This window comes from Corvus hawaiiensis, chromosome 13 (genome assembly GCF_020740725.1).
Source record: "Corvus hawaiiensis isolate bCorHaw1 chromosome 13, bCorHaw1.pri.cur, whole genome shotgun sequence".
Taxonomy (NCBI): Eukaryota; Metazoa; Chordata; class Aves; order Passeriformes; family Corvidae; genus Corvus; species Corvus hawaiiensis.
This window is the reverse complement of record NC_063225.1, coordinates 15,129,722-15,148,878: the sequence shown is the minus strand read 5'-3', so window position 1 is coordinate 15,148,878 and position 19,157 is coordinate 15,129,722. Positions and strand designations below refer to the sequence as shown.

The following is a 19,157-nucleotide window of genomic DNA, read 5'->3' as shown; positions in this document are numbered from 1 at the left end:
AGACTCCATGCCATTTATACCCATTAAATAATGGAAATTACATTTATGGAAATTACATTTAAATGCCACCAAATCAGAAAACAAAAGTCTCCAGTCTTTTGAAACCAAACCAACCCCATAGGCTTCTATACCAGCAGAGTCCTCCATAAGGATGAGGGACTGGGGCACCAGATGAGGAAGCTTTATTTCAGTGAGACTGACACAGCTTTACAGCAATAGCTTATGTCTGAATTGCCATTTCAAAACTGCCTAGAACCATGAAGATGTCAACTATTAAGAAAAAATGGAAGTCTGTATATGAAATATATCTGAAAGATATGCAAGCCCACTCTCATCGCTCCTGCATTCTCAGCAGACATGTGAAGGGCTATAAAAACCTTCAGTGTGCTGCTGATAGAAATAAAAAAAGTGGTGCTAATACTAGCAGCACCAGTGGATCTGCTACTGCTGTTCAGGGAAAAGGGATGCAACTCTTCCTTCTGCCACAGGCTCTGGCTGTTCTACAGGGGCAGCAGGTTGTCTTTTATGTAGCTCATTTCATAGCATTATTTTCTGTACAGTAAGGTTTGCATCTGCATGTATCTTGTGCCTTTACACAGCTTTTAGACAAGACAAGCAGAAAGCAATTAGCACAAACCTTAATTTTAAGAAACTATTTCCTGAGCACTAAGCTGACTTCCACCATGTACTGCTTTACTAACATGCTACTTCATTTCTGTATCACCAATGTAGTTAATTCTACCATACCTTTTTATTTTACAGTGTGAAATATTTGGTCATTAATTCAGGAAGGACAGAAGTATAATTAGGAGGGAAATCACTGCAGCCAGTTTCACTGTTACACCATCTGTACTGGAAGTTCTCTATCAGGCTCTGTACTATGAATGATCCTTCTAGCAAAGAAGTTTCTTCTCATCTTCTTTCTGCAAGGAATAATTTTTAATGCCAGGTTTCACTCCAGCAAGATTACCTCAAAATCATCTAAATATTTGGCAAGGTTTTAAAATATATGTAGATTTAGTATCACCATCAGTAATCTAATGCAAAGACATAAAAGAACCTACCCGATTAAATACCCGATCTCATTTTCCTTAAATTCTACAGCCTGTTTCTCTTAGATCTTCCCCCAGATTCCAAGCCTTGAAGTTGAAAGGGAAGTAGGTCATAATTTTTCTGAGAAAATATTGCTTATTTTTAATATAATTTAGAAACTAATACCTTAACCAACGTGTTTTAAACCAGCACTTACCTTAACAGGCTGTAATTTATTTTCACAGCCTATCTACTGTGCTCATCAATTTTTGTATAAAATGGGCAAGTGGTGGACAACACTGTAAAGATAATGTAATACTAAGTGTATTTATTCTCAGATCCTTGCTTACAAGATCATAATGCACAGTTTGGATATAATGAAAAATATTTTTACCCAATCATTTGATCTTGCCAATGGATGGAGCCAGTAGCCAAAGAAGTTCATACATACCCAGAACACCACGGCACTCAGCAAGGCTTCTACGAATGCTTTTCTCTAGTGACTTAGATACTAAGAACACATTTTTCACCTAGCTTACCAACATCTACTCTCCAAATCTGTATAGATTTAATTTCCATCACCTGGTCCAGGTTACATTGCAGCAGAGGATCTTCAACCACACCCTAACATTGCTGATTTGCTTCACCTAACCCAGCCTGGCAGGAATGGATTACTTTTACAACCATAACTGTTTGTGTAGGTATCATGGAATACTTATTGCTACTTTTCTTGAAAAAATAAAAAACAATAATGAAAAAGGATTTTACCAAAAACCTCAATCAGAAAGAAACAGTAATTCTGTATCCACTGTCTGTTTCCAACACTGAAGGCCCTTGTTAAAAATAAACACAAGACTTGAGATTTAAATTTTTAACACTTCTGTACAATTTGCAGGGCCAAATCTGACCAGGACATCACTGAGAGAAACAGGAAGAATTGAGACATGCAGTTTTTGAACTTCACATTAAACAGTAAATAGGAACAATATGAAAATGTTACAGGTGAGGTTACCTCCTGCAGAGCCTAGCCTATATAAAATATGTAAGGAATGCAACCTCCTGTAAGGATAAAGATTTCAAAACCACTATTATTTTAAAATAAATGTGTTATTTTAGCCTAGTTATTCTCACTGGCCATGTTTTAACCCAAAAAGCACTGGGATTTAACAAGAAAGAAGACATGCATGTGGCTTGCATTAAACACCTCGACAAGCATTCCTACAGGCAGACAGCAAAAGACAATTTCTCCAACAAGCTGCTTTGCAGTAGAGAATTGACACATTTTTGAACAGCATCAGCTTTCTCATTTCATTTATGAAACTACAACAGAGCAAAAGCTGTCATTTTTTTTCATTTTGATAGAAAGGCACAACCCTACACTATTTAAAAGCAGAAGAGCAGAAAGATGTTATCTGGATCACTACAGTAAAATCAACACAGGACAATTACACCTTCCAGCATGCTGGACTCAGGATGCCCAAGACACAGAATACCACCACTGCAAATAGTCCATATGCAGTGTAATGCCAGGGTGCCTCAAGTCTGACTGACTCCTTTTGTAGTGTTTCACATGGTCCTGGTTTTGGCTGGGATAGACCTAATTTTCTTCTTAATAGGTGGTACTGTGCTGTGCTCTGAACTTCATTACATTACTGTTGTTAATACTGATGTTTTAGTTTTGTCAAGTAGTGCTTACTCTAGGCCAAGGACTTTTCAGTGTCTCATACTCTGCTAGTGAGTGATAAGCCATGAGGAGGAGAAGTAACAGTAGTGAATGCATCTTCTGGGCTAAGTCATGCCTGAGAAACAAAACTTACTTTAAGTAGAAATACAGAAAGGAAACACCAGGGTTTCCCAGTATTTTTTTTTTTAAATCTTTTACAACTTATTTTCCCTGATAGAATACTACTAGTTAGCTATGAAATACTCCAAACAGATAATGGGATTCTGTAGGAATAACTTTAAAATTGTACAGCTATACTATGTGTAAATCTACATGCTAGAACACTACCACAGTTTTTGGAAGAACAGGTGTAACAAGTAAACTAGCTCAACATAATGATCCTAGAGATAAAAGTCTACCACTCCTACTTGTACTGAGTAATTCCAATGGATCCACACTGGAGCTCATAATTTCAAAAGCCCTGCTTTAGACAACTCCAACTGACTCCACAAAAGAGTTCTGCTACATGTATGAAGATATGGCAGAATCCAGCTGTCTACTTACACAGAAAAAATAAAATCAAAATTGTGTTATGTACACATAAATGCATTTCAGAAACAATAAGGTACTACAATCATCTTTATTATTTTAAAAACAGTTTTATTCTGTATATTTAGAAACGTGTAATTTTAATAACTGCAGAGAAAAAAAAATCAGCCACACCTGAATAGCTAATAACTCATTAACAGAATGCAGTGGTATATTATCTAAACAGTAGTAGTGCCATTGTGCCGTAATAAATTGTCTATTAGTAAAAAAATACATTTCAGGGCACATAGTACAGCATCCTTATGACAAATTACAGTAGGGATACTTTTCAAGAATTTAATCAAAGTAGAGAATTCCAAGTTATATTCTTTAAATGCAGCACTTTAAAAGGTAACAACTTTGTGCATTTTTAAAAAATGTCCTCGTTCGTATATTGTAGAAATGCTGCTTTATTGCTGCAGATGTCAAAGTTCAAGGCTCAAAAGGTATGAGAATACAAAGATATCCTTAAGAAACTTTGTTTGTTTTTATATATATTTATATATATAAAAAGGTAAAGCTTATAAAAGTTAATTTACAAACCAAAAACAAAAGTGGTATGCACGCGTTATATACAAGCAGTCTATAACATCTATAAATTTTCAAATGCATAGCAGAAAACATACCATCATTTTCTTCTGGTTCTCTTCTGGCTGATGAACACAAACAATGCTCATTCTCTAAACCAAACTCACAATCGTTTGATGTTGTCCCCTCCCCCCCCCCCCCCCCCAGTCTCTCATGATATAATATCTAAGTAAGCACAAAAGCCATACAAACTTAATACAGAGAACTATGAGAGCTAAGACTATTAAAAACATGAGGGTAAGGCATCCCTGCTGGTTAATAGGTCTGTAATAATGTGGTTAATTTACAAATCCACAGAGGCAACTGAACCATAGTCAACCCACATGCTTTTCCCCCTCCCCCCTGTTCTCAGGACAATGTTTCCATATACAGCAAGTAGATGTGTTTGCATTACCTCTCAGCAGAGGAAAACATCTAAACTGCGCTACCCCCAGCTGACTGCCATTTCATTGGACATGTACACCAAAAGTCATTTAAAAACCAGAGACCAAAAGGTAGTCTTGTGAGTTAAAAACACACAGTCGCAAAAACGCAGGCCAAAATCTGTGTTTTCGACACCGGAGTATGAAACAAGTTTAGTTCCTCTGTGTATAGTTTCTCATTGGTACTTTCAGATAACAACAAAATACTAGTAGTGTCCTTTAACAGAAAAAAAAAGGAAAAAAAAAAAAGAAGAAAAAAAACCAAAAAACCCAACACACAAGAACAACCAAACCATACAGAACCTGCAAAACCCCCACCTTGTTCCCCCTGTACACTCCCTGCTTGTGGCATGTATTGTGACCATGGTTCAAAGAGTGTACTTGCTAATTCATTGTTAGTTAAAGCAAGATGCTTAAACACTAAGATCCATTATCACTTATAGAACAGTTAATACTTGATAGAGTGGTTCAGTTTATGTGTAAGGTCCATCTCAGTTTCACATTATTTACTCAGTCAGCTAACTATATTTAGAAGTGGTCAATTAGGACTGAGACACAGTTTGCTCCAACAAGATAGTTTGGATCCCCGGGAAGAGACTTGTTCTGCCAGGTTTTGGGGTCACCTGTGGGAGGAAAACACAATGCTGGTGTTTAGTATCTGCTGTCACACAGTGTACATCTTGAAACAACCAAGCTTTTGGACAGGAGCTTTTAAGTTCTGAAGCAACACCTCTTTTGGTTTTTTATGGTTTTTTTTTTCCCTTTGTTGCTGTTTTGTTTGATGGTTTAAAAAAACCCTGCACTTTGCACATTATTAATTAAAAAATATCCCTTCATTTTCACATCACATAGGATAGGTCAGTTATTCAAAACAGATGCTGTGGCACTAAGGAACTGTTAAATGTAACTCATACTAACTACTCTAGAGAACCAACACATTTTCCATTTGAGACTTGTTAACAGTGAATCAGGTGTTCACTGGCTCCTTCCTAAATTACCAGTGACAAAAAAAATGATGTTTTAAAAGCTAATGTGGGTAAGATGCATTTGAAGTGTCTTGGAACAGTTCTGAACACAGATGAGGCAAATCAGAAGTCATGTTGTAACTAAGCACTATGACACATTGGTAGTTTTATTTTCTCTGATGAAAATGATTATAGACAGGATTGTAGCCATTTTGCAGCTACATCCAGTATATGTGTTTAAAAGCAAGAAATACTAAAGGGGATTCCAGTTAACTGTTATATAAAAAATCTTTACAACCGATCTACTCATGGTCAAAGGTTCTGGGTAACAATCTGTTACAACAGAATGTCATCAGCTGCCATCTCACCAGATCAAAGGTTACATTCCATCTGTACAATTGTCTCTTAAGTGGAGATAGTATTCTTCATTTACCCACCTAAAATCACTACCAAATGTTGCCACTACACAACAGGTGTGATCATCTCACTACAGTAGAAAGTGAAAAATGCACTTAAGTACTCTTAAGCCTTTCAGATAAATGACATTAAATACCTTGGCCAAATAAATCTGCCTTGAGAGATGTGTAACAAGCTAAAGAACCCAGTCACACACCTGAGCAAACACGTGAGACGTCTGTATTAAGAGAACGATACAAATTCCATGTAATTTTCTTGAAGAACTCATGAAAACAAAATGAAGTACACAATGCACTGAGTGATGGCAACATCTAACGTGACAAAGAATAGAAGTGGCTGGTGTATAGTCAGAGAATACAAACAAATTTACTGCAACCAGCTGAGATTGCTTATTTCAGTCAAAAAACCTCAATAATGCTGGAGAATTTTTTCCTTTTATAGATTCAGGAAATTCCATTCAAAATTCATATGACCAAATGTATTAGAAGAGTAGAACAGGACTGTAAGATGGTCAGGTCCTAGTCTTGCACATGAGACAGGCAGACTTGTTTCCAATCTTTCCTTCTAAATACATAGTAAGGATACATAGCTATTGAGGATGTTTTTCCCGTATTTTCCCATACAACTGCTTTGAAAAGGAAAATAAAGAGATCACTCAGTATTTTTTATGTTCTAATCAGTGTGGCCATAAAAGGCAACTTTTTTTCCCACTCAGCTTTAATACCAGAATCAGTTAAGCTTTTGAAGGGGTTTAACAGTAAAATACCAATGTATGAGGCTTAAATGTGGCAGAAAGGATGTTAGTAAGTGCAAATGAATGTCACTTTTAGGACAGAACATGGATACATTGAGAAAAGATGAGGTAGAGCAGACGACTGAAGAGAGAAAAACCCCAGAATTGTATAAATTGTTATAATAAAGCCACCCCAAGAATCAGAGTCCCATAACCAACTAATTTAGAAAGAGAGAAAACAATTATTTATTTAAGACACAGTATGGTCTACTTACATATCATAAGACAGAATTGCCTAATTTTTAAGTTTGTCTCAAAAGAGCAATGTTATGATATACATCCCATTTCAGATTAACAGAATGTGGTGTTATATTTACAGTACAGAAAGTGTTAGGGTTTAAATATACACGCTCTTGCTTTCACCCACACATGCGCGCACACACACATCCCACTTTGGAAAGGGAGGAAAATGTCTGAGTAACTTCAGTTATTGTTTAGATAATTTGAGTCCTCTCCCTTCACTTCAAGTAAGTTCATGAACAGGTGCTATTAGTTACAAAGGAAGTGCTGTGTTGTTTTTGTACATAGTTGTCATATCTTTTGGGACCCTATCGTTTATGAGCCTGTGTTTTAACGCTGCCATGTATACACACATTGTTAAATAGATGCATGCAACACATGCATAGAATAGCTTATAAAAAACAACTAAAAATTATTGCCATTAATACCTCTAGATTATTGATTTCCCATGAAGGGGATTGATGCTTCAATCTTTCAAAGCATCAGTGCTTTGGTGTTGACAGTGATAGATACATTAGTGACAGAAGATATGCATACATGGTGGCTTAAATGCTGTATACAGAAATACATTTTTCACTCAGTACTCAGATCACATGTGCACATTAGTGGCTTGAACCTTCCACCATAAATTTTGAAAGTAGCTGAATAAAACCTTAAGATTTTCTCCCCAGATGTGCAAACATTCCTTTTAAAATCTCTGTAACCTCATAGCCATTTCATGAAATTGCTTGAAACTTGCCCAAATTCTCAATTAGGGTCCTCACTGACAATTTCAGTCAATACATTCTCTCCCTCATCCCAGAAAGCCACAGTGAGGTAAAAATGAACAGGTAAATAAAATTGCAACCTAGTTGCAACTTTTACTATCAACCAGAGACTTCTGGATAAAGGCAGTAGAGGAGAGATAGGCAGGAGCAAGCAAGAAAAGTCTTTTGGAGAATCAGCTACATTAGAATAAATTGTAAATGATTTTACTGAACACTATAGTTTTCTTAAATGACCCAACTGTTAGCATCAACTTGCACACATGGAAACAGTTAACAAGCGTTAAATCATGATTTATGAGCATGCAGATTGTTAAGATTTGCCAGAGTCCTATATGGTTAATTAAGCAACAGACAAACACCAGTTATGTTACAAAGGCCAATCAGAGGTACATATTCATTTCCTCTCAATTTTAGTGCGACTATCATTTCAAGTGTATTCAGCTATAGCAGTCCTCAAGAAAGAAGACAGAAAAGAAAAATACGGTAATATTTAATAGACTAGAGATATTACTCTTTTTCTGCTATCATGGTTCTAGCTATGAATTTGCACCATGAGTAAATGTAAGAAAGACATTTGTAATGAAAGTGAGATGGGAGAGTTTGACACAAATACAATGATTGAGGTTTTATATTACACAGCATCACCTTTAGCCAAAATAACTTAAATTATACGATAGCACCCAAAAGCCCCAAAAGGACAGAGGGAGGACAGCATACCCGACGAGGAGTCGGAGGATTTTAGAGCAAAAGACCAACCATCAGGGGTCATAGACGCACAGTGTGGCAGGCGCAGCTCCACTGGCTTCAGGAATTTTAGTCCATGAGGCCCACACATTACCAAGGGGCTAAGAAGTGTTTCACCTAGAGTTAAGAGAAAGAAAAATCTGCTATTAGATTTTATTATTGATTTTTCTTGAAATACATTCAAAGTATTACACAACTACACTGCAGAGATACTCAGTAACTCAACTGAGAGAAAAATATGAACATTTAGACCTGTCAGTAAAGAAAAGCACAAGAGTGTTTCTCACTCAAGTGACTTTTCAGTAGAACACACTATAATCTCAAAATGAAAAATACTGAAGCATAATAAAGTTATTTTCATTTTCTGTTGTGTTCTTGTTAGAAAATAATTGTATTAAATAACAGAACAGTGTACAGTGCCAGCTGTTACCTTTCTCTTTATCCAAAGGTGGAAGTATACTGTTGTCTCTGCAGACTTTAAAATATATTTCTTGCTCTATTCCCTCTGGAATGGCTCCTTGTGGTATAATAATACTAACTCCAGTCTCTATGGAGCTCAATACACCACCATTGCTGTTAAACACGCCTCTTGCTGTGGCTACAACAGTGTGTCCATCTTCCTCCTCCTCATCCTCAAGTGCTGTAGGACTGAAAAGACAGAAAGCCTAGCAGTTTTATCAGTATTTCCTTCCTGAAACTCTGTGTCAAAAAAACCCCAACTCCACCCAACAAAACCCCAAAACAAAGAAAGAAACCCCCTAACAACCAACCACAAACAAAAAACCACCAAATGTCACAAACTCTGAAAACATTCAGCAAGTAGTTAATGCAAGAATTCAGACCACCTGAATCTTGTGTTTCCAACTGCCTGCTTCTGGCATTATATGGAAAGAGCTTACCCCAGCTACACACTTCAGCTTCATAAAAATAAATGCAATTAACATCAGAAAGTTTATTTTTTGTCCCCAAACCCTATTCTAACTTTAATACCATAAAAACTAGTAATGCTTATTCAAGTCAAACTGAACCATTATATATATACACACACACATATACACATATATAAAACAAAGCTTGTAAAAAAAAAAAAAAAAAGAGACACAAATTTTTCCAGGTTGCCAGGCTGTAACTAAAGAGAAACTTGTAACTTCAAGGTACCTTGATGAAGTTTTCAGAAAAGTTTCTAAAGAATTTCACTCAAAGAACCAGTAATTTCAAAATGTAGAACTACATAGCATAACACATTTCTCAGGTGCTTAACAACAAATGAGACAAACAGCAAAATTTTAAGTCTGGTTCATGCATTATTATTATCTTGAAATAAAATATTAATAAAACACTGTCCTGCAAATACAAGTGAAAAGAATTTAACAAGTCAGCAAATAGCTTAAGATCGTAACAGTATCTGTTGCTCTTGACATAACTCTTAGAAGTTAAAGCATATTAGGCAAGCACGAGCTGCAATTAAGCAGCTGCTGGTTTATCTCACACTAAAGAGGACCAATATAAAACTGCAAAAGTTGTTTTCTCTTTTCACAAGTATTTTAGAGTATCCCTTATGCTCGCATACCATGAGCTCTCTCTAAGCATACAGTGAATACAATTTGGTGCAATAGCTATCCTTAGAAGTTAATTCCATCTTCTGGAAATAAATTGTGAGGACAAATGATTACTATTTACCAGGAAATGTGTAACTTAGTATGACAAATAGGAAACAAAGCCATGTCACTTTCTAAAAACAGCATGCAAGACAGTACAGGGACAAAGGACACATTTTAAGTATCTATCCTTTGGCAGAATTTAGAATCAGTATCAATCTTTCAACTATAACATCAACATAAATTGGAAGCTGAATAAAAAAGCTGTATTTTTCCCAGGTTTCACAGATGAGCTATAGATGTACAAGTGGAAAGAGAAGGAGCAGCAGCTTACCTTACAGGAATGGCTTTAGGCACAGCATTAACATTATTTGGTTGATATTTAGGCTTGTCGACCTGTACAGCATAGGTGTCCATTCCACTCTCAAAGTCGGGAGGCTGCGATGAGCTGTGTGCTTTCAAAATCGGTTGAGGAGAATTTGAAGATTTTGATGGCAACTCTGGTTTATGCTGAGCTTCATTTGGCAAGAGATTATGGTTGAATTTGGGACTTTCAAACTTGCGCTCAAAGGGCCTTGCAGCGCTCGTGTAAGGTTTGGTTGTGAAGCGGTTGTAGGAAGGAGTGACTGTTTTCTGAATCTGCTCAGTTCCATTAACAGGGCCTTTGTCAGGGAAGCTTTTCTGAGGGTAAAAAGTGGACTGCACAGTGTCCTCTCTAGAGGATCTGAAAATTGCTGACTTATTCTGAGGTGGAGGAGGGTCAGACACAGAGTTAACTGCAATGAAAATGAAAATACCAGAACTTGTCAGTAACCACCAGAAATGTCTAGTCACGTATACTGTGGCATAAGAACACATTTTAGCCAATTCTTAATCCTCAGTACAAAATATTTACAGGTTCAGCTTAGCTCTTTTAGATCATCTGTCCTCCTATTGCATTTTGTATGTTCAGGCAACTTATCTAACATTTCATTAAACATGTTGGAGACAATGGTATGACCTTTCAATAAAAAAGTTAGACTAATTTATATCACAATCAAACCCCCAGAAAACCAGTACTGAAATACCATTGTGTACTTGCACAAACAAGAAAAATCAATTGAACTGGGAAATCCCCTCAATGTGAAAGTGAAAACAACTTTTTCTCTAGTTTCTAGAAGCCTACAAATATTACTCATGTCAAAAGACTTCCCAAAAAGCACGGGGAGTTTTACTTCATCTTTCCTGAGACAACTGAGAGAGCTACAGGTACTACTAATACCTGGAAGCTACCTTTCAGACAGAATCACAAAATAATTTCATAAAACTCAATCTCACTACAGTAAAAAACTATTTTCAATAATAATTCTTCCACCTTTTAGTTAGAGAACAACATAGTTACCCGTGTAGACATGTCGAAGCAACTGCACAAGCACCTAACAAGCAATAGCTGCTCCCACAAAGGTCAGCTTTGTAACTGCTCACCTTCAGAAAGTGCAGGCTTGTGGTGTGCTGGGAGAGACAGGACAGGACTATTAATTGACTGTGGCTGTGTGTACTGGACTGAAGGAGCAGGAGGAGGAGTTGTAACTTGAGGGATTGGCTCATAGCGTTTTTCACCAACAGGTCTATCCATTGATTCAGTATCAGTTGGTTTCCCCCTGTTGAAATAGAATTAAATAAACAAACATTTGACTGTTTGGTTTCCTTATGGCTCCTGCATTCACTGCTATTTTTTGTCTTCTATGATGACCTGATTTCCATCTCTTCCTATAAACATTAAAACATTATTTTCTTGAATAGGCTGTCTCAAGTATAAAAACATTTATTGATAAGCACAAGAGATTCAGACAACATTGACCTTTAGAAGATTAGTAACACAAACCAAGGCAAACAAAAGGCAGATGACATTTCAGGTGTATTTGCATAATTGCCTACTAGATCTTAATTTTTGAACTTTATTTGGAGTAATTTCAATGAAAGAGTGTTCTCTAATTTCATGGGTCTTCAAAGTAAAAATGTAAATCCACTTCTTTTTGGGGTTGTTTTTGAAAAGCATAATTAGCCAACAGGACAACGGACTCTAGTATAACTTCTTTAAATACACCTCATATTTGAACAATGCCATCTTAATTAGAAATGTAATCAGCGTAAGCTTCACTAGCTTTATGTGCATAGGGTATGTAACTTTAGAATCTTATTTTCAAAACATTTTTCTTATGCTAGAAATATTTAGCCACAAGCTTATTTCAGAAAATGATTGATTTCACAAACACCTGTAATTTTGGACTGCAATATATTTATTGCACTTACTTCCAGAATTTGTGTATTTCAAATTTTAAAGTGCACATAATGCCCGTGATGAAATGTAACAGTGAGAGGACACCTGAAAACATCCTCACATCAACAACAGTCTTACCACTTGATGTTCCTTTTCAAGTAGTCATAGCTAGTGTAAGAGCCAAGAAATCTAGGTGATGGCAAAGCAAACGGCAATAGAAGAATGAAAGAAAATAGTCATTCTATCTTGAGCATATTATTTCTTCACACTTTTTATGTTAGTCCTAGCAGCTTCCATATGACAAGGTTGTTGAAACAAAGAGACACTATTCACAGCGAGGTTTCTGACAAAACCTTTATCGTATGCATATGTACAATGATCACATACTACGTTCAATATGAGATTTGGTCAGTGAATTAGGAGGTAGTCAAGATCTTGTATTGGCAGATACTAAAAGTAAGAATGAGATTACACTAAGCCATTTGTTACAATCTGTATAAACAAAGTTAGCCAATGCATTGAAAGAAATAGACAAAGTATAAATCCCATATTCTAACAATCTCTCAGTTGTTTGAAACAACTTCTTCAGTCATAACATATACAGAATGACAGTAGTTTTGTATTGTACTGTTTCCTAAATTATGAAAATAAACCCCCAACAAAATAAAAGAGTAAAATAATTTGTAGTGGCAGAAATATGTAGTGTCACCATACTTCCTCAGTGGCAAAGAACTTTACATAATTTGATGCTTCACATTAATACTTAACACTAAGAAAGTTGTAGCTATTGCTCATGAATAAATAAAATCTGTCCTCTGTACCCAGAATACATTATACGGATTATTCAGAAGCAAGAGATTGCATAATCAACAGTTCCTGCATAATCCAAATTTAGTCCTGTTTATTTTTAGGAGAGTTTATTCACAGAATAGCAATTACCATAGAAATTCACTGGGAAAAAAAGATTAATACTGAGCAAGTAACAGGAACAATGTGGAAGCTGGTGGAAGGACAGTCCTAAATACGAATGCTTTCTCAAGGCAGCAGTTGGTTTGTGTTTCCACACAAGGATACTGCAGTGTACTAGAGGCAGCCCTGTCCAACTGAGCAGCATTCTTGTTTATCTCTTCCCGTTTACATTAATATTTTAGTATTTGTCTATTTGCACTGGACTACCCTGGGCAAATTTTCTTTCCCATGTCTGTCCCTTCCTCTTAAGGGTTACATTCTTTCACAAAGCAAAAGCACAACACATGTTTGTCCCACATGACACACAAAATTGTCAGCCTTAAAACCAGTATTATCTTACTCCTCTGTGGCAGTAAGAGGTCACCTTCCCATAAGTACAAGCCCTGAAGTTATACACTAACTCACAATCAAAACAAAACCACAACTGAATAGCCAAAGAATACAAGTGTCACAGCAGACAGAAGTGGTAGGTAGAAGTATGGAACAATCTCTCTCAACCATGAGCTGTTCTGCAGCAAAAATTCAATAGCTGTGTGTCTCATGCTTTTCACCACAACAACACTGCAGAATAACAAATGTACAATGAAAGCTTATGACACTCTCCACCTGAAGAATTTTACAATCCTCACAAATTACTTGATGAAAGCTCACAACGCTTCTCCCAAAGCATGACTTGCATTTTCAATGGCAACACAGTCCATGCCAACAGACCAAAATGGATCATCTGTGGGTAACGTTGGGTTTTGTATGTGAGAGAAGAATTTTCAAAATCACTGCAATGAGGCCAGTCAGGACAGTTTTCTTAGGTCTGTGCCTATGATGCCCAGAGAGCAGAACAGATAAACTCTCATCTTTCTACCAGAAGACACTGGGCAAGTGAAAAGGAAGGATAAGAAGAATCCCTGTCTGAGAATCAGAACTAGTTATAGATACCCAATACAGACTTCATTAGGAAAAAAAAGCGAAACCTTTAAAACCTATCAAGCTTTTTCAAATATTCCAATATTCTTTGTTCACAAAGACAGACACTGGAAGATCACAGACAATGATCAAACAAATAAGAACTGGATTCCCAAGTCCCAACTCAAATCCTTTAAGACAAGCACTGGAACATGGTGTATCAAGTACATGAAAGACACCTTGCACATATACTTAACATTATGAAACTTCAGCTAGCTAGTTTATTAATTCATTCTAAAGATCTCATTTACATTAAGGCTGCCAGATTTTCAGCTTCACCGGAACAGTCCATGTTTCAAGCAGGAATACAACCAAAGCCTTCAAAAACACCCAATTTTAAGGCTGCATGCAGCAAGCCAAGATAGCTTTTCACAGTAACAGCTACAAACATCTTGATACATTTTGAATCAAAACAAATTTAGGTAACTGTGGAGAGTATTCAAAAAGTTTGTGTAAGAATCCTCCAAAATAGCCAGCTCTTTACCTGAGCTAAATCTGTGTATGAACTTTCACACAATTTCTGTATCAAAATGTTCCAAATCAAGGAAGCAAAACAATACAGGAAACAGATGTTTCATCAACAGATTAAATTCTGGCCTCAGCAATATTCCCTAAAGGCTCAGTTTCCTAATGTCAAGCATGGCTAACGTGCACAAGAACAAATGCATGAAGAACCGGAATAAATCAAAACCTTTCCTTTGAAAGATGTGTAAGCACTACTGTATTAGACTAAGAAAATACTTTGTTATGTCCTGTAGATGATCATAAACAGAACACAATCAATGATCTTGATGAGGGGATTGAGAGCACCCCACCAGTAAGTTCACAGGTGACTCCAAATTAAGTGAGGGTGTTGATTTGCTGGAGGGTAGGAAAGCTCTGCAGAGGGATCTGGACAGGCTGGATCAGTGGACTGATGCCAACTGCATGAGGTTCAACAAGTCCAGGTGCCGGGTCCTGCCCTTGGCTCACACCAACCCCTGCAGTGCCACAGGCTGGGGCAGAGGGGCTGGAAAGCTGCAGAAGGCCCTGGAGGTGCTGGTCAACAGCAGCTGAACATGAGCCAGGTGTGCCCAGGTGGCCAAGAAGGCCAATGGCACCTGGCCTGTACCAGCAATGCTGTGACAACAGGACCAGGGCAGTGATTGTCCCTCAGTACTGGGCACTGGTGAGGCCACACCGTGAGTACTGTGTCCAGTTCTGGGCCTCTCATAACAGGAAGGACACTGAGGTGCTGGAGCAGGTCCAGAGAAGGGCAACAGAGCTGGAGAAGGGTCTGGAGCAAAAGTCTCGTGAGTTGCAGCTGAGGGAGCTTGGGGGGCTCAGCCTGGAGGAGGCTCAGGAGAGACATTATCAGTCTGCAACTCACTAAAAGGAGACTGTAGCCAGGTGGGGGTGAGCCTCTTCTCATGGGTAGGAAGTGACAGGACAAGAGAAAGTGACCTCAAATTGTGCCAGGGGAGTTTAGGTTGGATATTAGGAAATATTTCTTTACTGAAAGGGTTATCAGACATTGGAACAGGCTGCCCAGGGAACTGAAGAAGTCACCATCCCTGGAGGTGAAAAGATGTGTACATGTGGCACTTAGGGACTACTTTTAAGTGCTGGGTTATGGTTGGACTTGATCTTAGTGGTCTTTTCCAACCTCAAAAACTCTATGACTGTATGCTAGTAAGTAGTAAGTTAAAGTAACATGTTGGAAGCCCTGATACCTGCAAAAATGATTAATTTACCCAAATAAAAAGTTAAATTGTGGTGTTTTTAAACACCACATGTATGGTATGTGGTGTTTAAAACTAAACATTATGGTATGTGTTTTTAAACTAAAGCTACACCTAAACAGAGAAACAAGTCTTCATGAATACAAAATTTCATTTCACTACCACAAGTCCCTGGAACTCAATTGAACACAGGCAGAATTTCTGTTTTAGTACTATATGCGCCCCCTTCTTTTTCAAATAAAAAGAACCAAACAACCCAAACTTACTTAGAATAATTGCTGAAATTCAGCTGATTCTGTGAATGTATTGGTTTGGTGGGCTCAGAGTGATGGCTGGCAGGAACCTGCGCCGATGGCTTATTTTCAAAACTCCTGCGATCGAAGTAGGAGAGCTGCTTCCGGTAATACTCCTCATCCTCCTCAGGATCATAATGATTGGAACGCACAATATCTTCAGGTGGCTTCACTTGAGGTCTCTGTGGTTCTGGGGCCCTAACCAAGAATAATAATATACAGTTGCCTTGCCCAGTTGAACAAGCATAAGTACCCAAATTACAATTCTATTTCATAATCTAGCTAGTAATAAAGCAATGAATATGTAATTCTTATAACTGCACACCTTGCCTTCTTACCTACATTGCATGGAAATTAGATAGCTGTGACACACCATAAGGAAAGAAAATCCTTATTTCCCTTATACCTTGCCTTTTCCCTTTTGCTTTGCTTTCTAATTTATCTCAGTTAAAGATAGAAAAAAGTAGAACAGAGACATTTAATAAGTTTCTTCCTCAAAACCGCTGAGAAATCATCATGTCTTTCCCCCACCTCCCAGCAACCATACCCATGAGAACAGACTTGATGCCCTGCTTTACTACTGACACACAAACCATACTGACAAACTCCAACTCCTCTCTGCAGTTTTCAATTTGAAGCACTAAAATGTGTTTCTGAATCCTCTAAACTCATATTGAAAACTAAATTTAATCAGTTTTGCATCTACCTGTAGGTTGTTTTCTCATGCTCATACTGGCTTTGAGAAGTTGGTTTTGGACCACTCACACTTGCAAGTACAGGCTTAGGTGCTAGTTCTGGAGGCTGTAATGAAAAGCACAGAACATTCTCTTAAATTCCAACACTTAGATAAAGCACTTTATGATTAAGAAAACTAAGACTACCTTCCCTTACCCCAAAAGAAAAAACAAATACTAGGAAAAGAAGAATTAGAGGAGTTTTCAGTATAGCAAGACCCCAGCAGTGTTTCCACATGAAGTGTTCAACTTCTGCTTTTAAAACATACCACATTTAAGTTGCTAAAAGGCAGTATTTCACAAGCAGTAAAGCTTTTTTCTGAGACAGTATTTTACTTCTTGCAATGCAATCTCATTAAGCAATAAAGCAGGAACTAAAAAACTTAAATGACGTACCTTGACAGTTGATGTATCACTCGTATCCTTAATTTTTTCCAAAGATGGGGATCTTCTCCTTTCAAATATCTTAACCCTACTTCGCACAGACTGTGGTTTCATTGCTGGATCTTCTTCTTCCTCAGCTAGAGACGGTGGTGTAGGCAGTGGTTTACTGTTAGAAGGCAAAACTTCTGGTTTGGTTTGTGATGAAGGGGGAGGAGGAAGAGAAACACCTGAAGTGCTATGAGAAGGCTCATACTGTCCAGCTTTAGCATTATAAGCTTGAGGAGGACCTTGTTCATAGCCCCTTACATGTGGTTCAAAGTACTGCTTGGGTTCAGGAGATCGAGATATGGCTGACTGGTATGGCTGAGCTTCTGGTTTGTATCTACCATGGGTGTCATATCCAACCATGTGTTGATCTTCGTATCGCACTTGTGGTAAGCTGAAGTTTTTGGGTGCATGCTCATAGCGAGGTCTGCCGTCATAGCTCATTGCAGGGGGTTCCTCAAAACGAGGTTGTGCTGGGTAATAGCTGCGTTCTGTGCTCTCTTCTAGATTTTGTCTGGAATCAAGATCCCTAGGAGGCTGGTTTTCATAAACTGTCCTTGTTTGGTTATAGGGCTGTTTCTCCTCATAATATGTCCAGTGCTCCTCATAGGGAGGCACACGGTCATCATAATGTAGGCGAGGGTCATAACCACGGGAAAATTGATCTACATAGTTTGTAGAGTCATACCTATATGTTGACTGTTCATAATCCCTACTCGGTTGTTTTTCTGCATACTGAGCCTGGGATTCATAGATCAGATTTGGGTCTCTTTCCTGTCTCTGTACTGGGTGATTAATTGCTGGCTGTTTTAAGACGTAGCTTTGTCTGGATGCTTCTTCATTAATGTATGGATCCTTTCGGTACACCTGTTAGAGAGAGAGACACTTCTCAGCTAAAATGAAGAGTAACTTCAGCTGCATTTGAAAGGTACTATTTTAAACAAACCCAAGCTTTAAATATTGGCTTTAATTTTGTTCAAAAGCAGAATAACTTGATGCAGATGTTTGCAACCAGAGGAAGCTGAACTTGGTGATTCAAGAGATCCCTTTTAGTCATACATTTAAGAAAAAACATGTAAGTAGATGAGAAGAGAAAGACAAAGGTAATAGCCTCATGTTTGGGGTTTTGGTGTTCAGGGGGGCACACGCACTTTTTTTCAGAATGTGGAAAGAGTGGAAGTGAAATATATAAATATGCTAAGATAGTTCTAGCATTGCTGAAGAAGTATATAAAGTCACTCAACAAACTGGACTCAACTTCATGATCAACAATTTGGCATGATTTAAATTTTCGGGAAATAAGATTTTTCTCAAGGCCTCATTAACAGGAGAACGTTGACACTAAGAAAGTCATAAATAACTAAAATCAAAATACAGAATGCAGCCTTGTAAAAAATGTCATGTTTTTGAGAAGTGAAAAGGATAGTTTGAAGCCATGCACACAAAACATTACATGATGCTTAGCAATTCAGATGAACTGGTTTTTGTAACCGGCATGATTCTCTTAGAAGAAAAAAAAATTAGAAGGAATTCTTCACATAAGGGCAAAACAAAGATCATGTGCTAGCTCAATGTATAGCAGGAAATCAGCACAACAATGTGGCACAGGTACCTTTGCTGGATCTATATGCGGCGATAAGGATGATGGCTCTTGCTCTCTTAGTACTACATGAGCTCCCTCAGTACTCGGTGTTCTTAAGGGGCCCGCTTGTGGTTGGTAAGAGTTGTAAGGAGCAGCAGTAGGCTCCTCCAGTCTGACATTAGTTAGGTTTACATTAGCATTTACTGCAGAGGCTGATGAGGTTGCAGGGTTTGATTCAGGCGACGGGGAAAGGTAAGGGACTGCAGGTGAGGCTTCTGCTTTCTGTGAAGTGTTTAAAATATTTTAAATATACTGCTATTGAATCAATGTATGACTTTTTGATTTATATTAAAATAATTTAAGTGATGCTCTGACCAATGCAGCTAGATGTA

General features: G+C 37.6%; 1 protein-coding gene across 12 annotated transcripts in view; it reads right to left on the bottom strand.

Annotated features, from left to right (window-relative positions):
* Positions 1 to 3,316: 3,316 nt before the first annotated feature.
* The window catches only part of TJP1 (tight junction protein 1), a 190,226-nt gene continuing 174,385 nt past the window's right edge, over positions 3,317 to 19,157 (bottom strand). For 3 of the 12 annotated variants that reach the window (XM_048318272.1, XM_048318278.1, XM_048318280.1), the window contains 10 exons: positions 18,796 to 19,047; positions 17,151 to 18,050; positions 16,727 to 16,821; positions 15,994 to 16,218; positions 12,216 to 12,266; positions 11,282 to 11,457; positions 10,152 to 10,593; positions 8,650 to 8,867; positions 8,193 to 8,336; positions 3,317 to 4,916 (listed from right to left, as the gene is read on the bottom strand). In XM_048318272.1, the coding sequence (XP_048174229.1) occupies positions 4,822 to 4,916; positions 8,193 to 8,336; positions 8,650 to 8,867; positions 10,152 to 10,593; positions 11,282 to 11,457; positions 12,216 to 12,266; positions 15,994 to 16,218; positions 16,727 to 16,821; positions 17,151 to 18,050; positions 18,796 to 19,047 (2,598 nt within the window). In that variant the 3' untranslated portion in view covers positions 3,317 to 4,821. The remainder of the gene's footprint in view (positions 4,917 to 8,192; positions 8,337 to 8,649; positions 8,868 to 10,151; positions 10,594 to 11,281; positions 11,458 to 12,215; positions 12,267 to 15,993; positions 16,219 to 16,726; positions 16,822 to 17,150; positions 18,051 to 18,795; positions 19,048 to 19,157) is intronic. The other 9 variants (XM_048318274.1, XM_048318279.1, XM_048318273.1 and 6 more) reach the window with 8 other exon arrangements.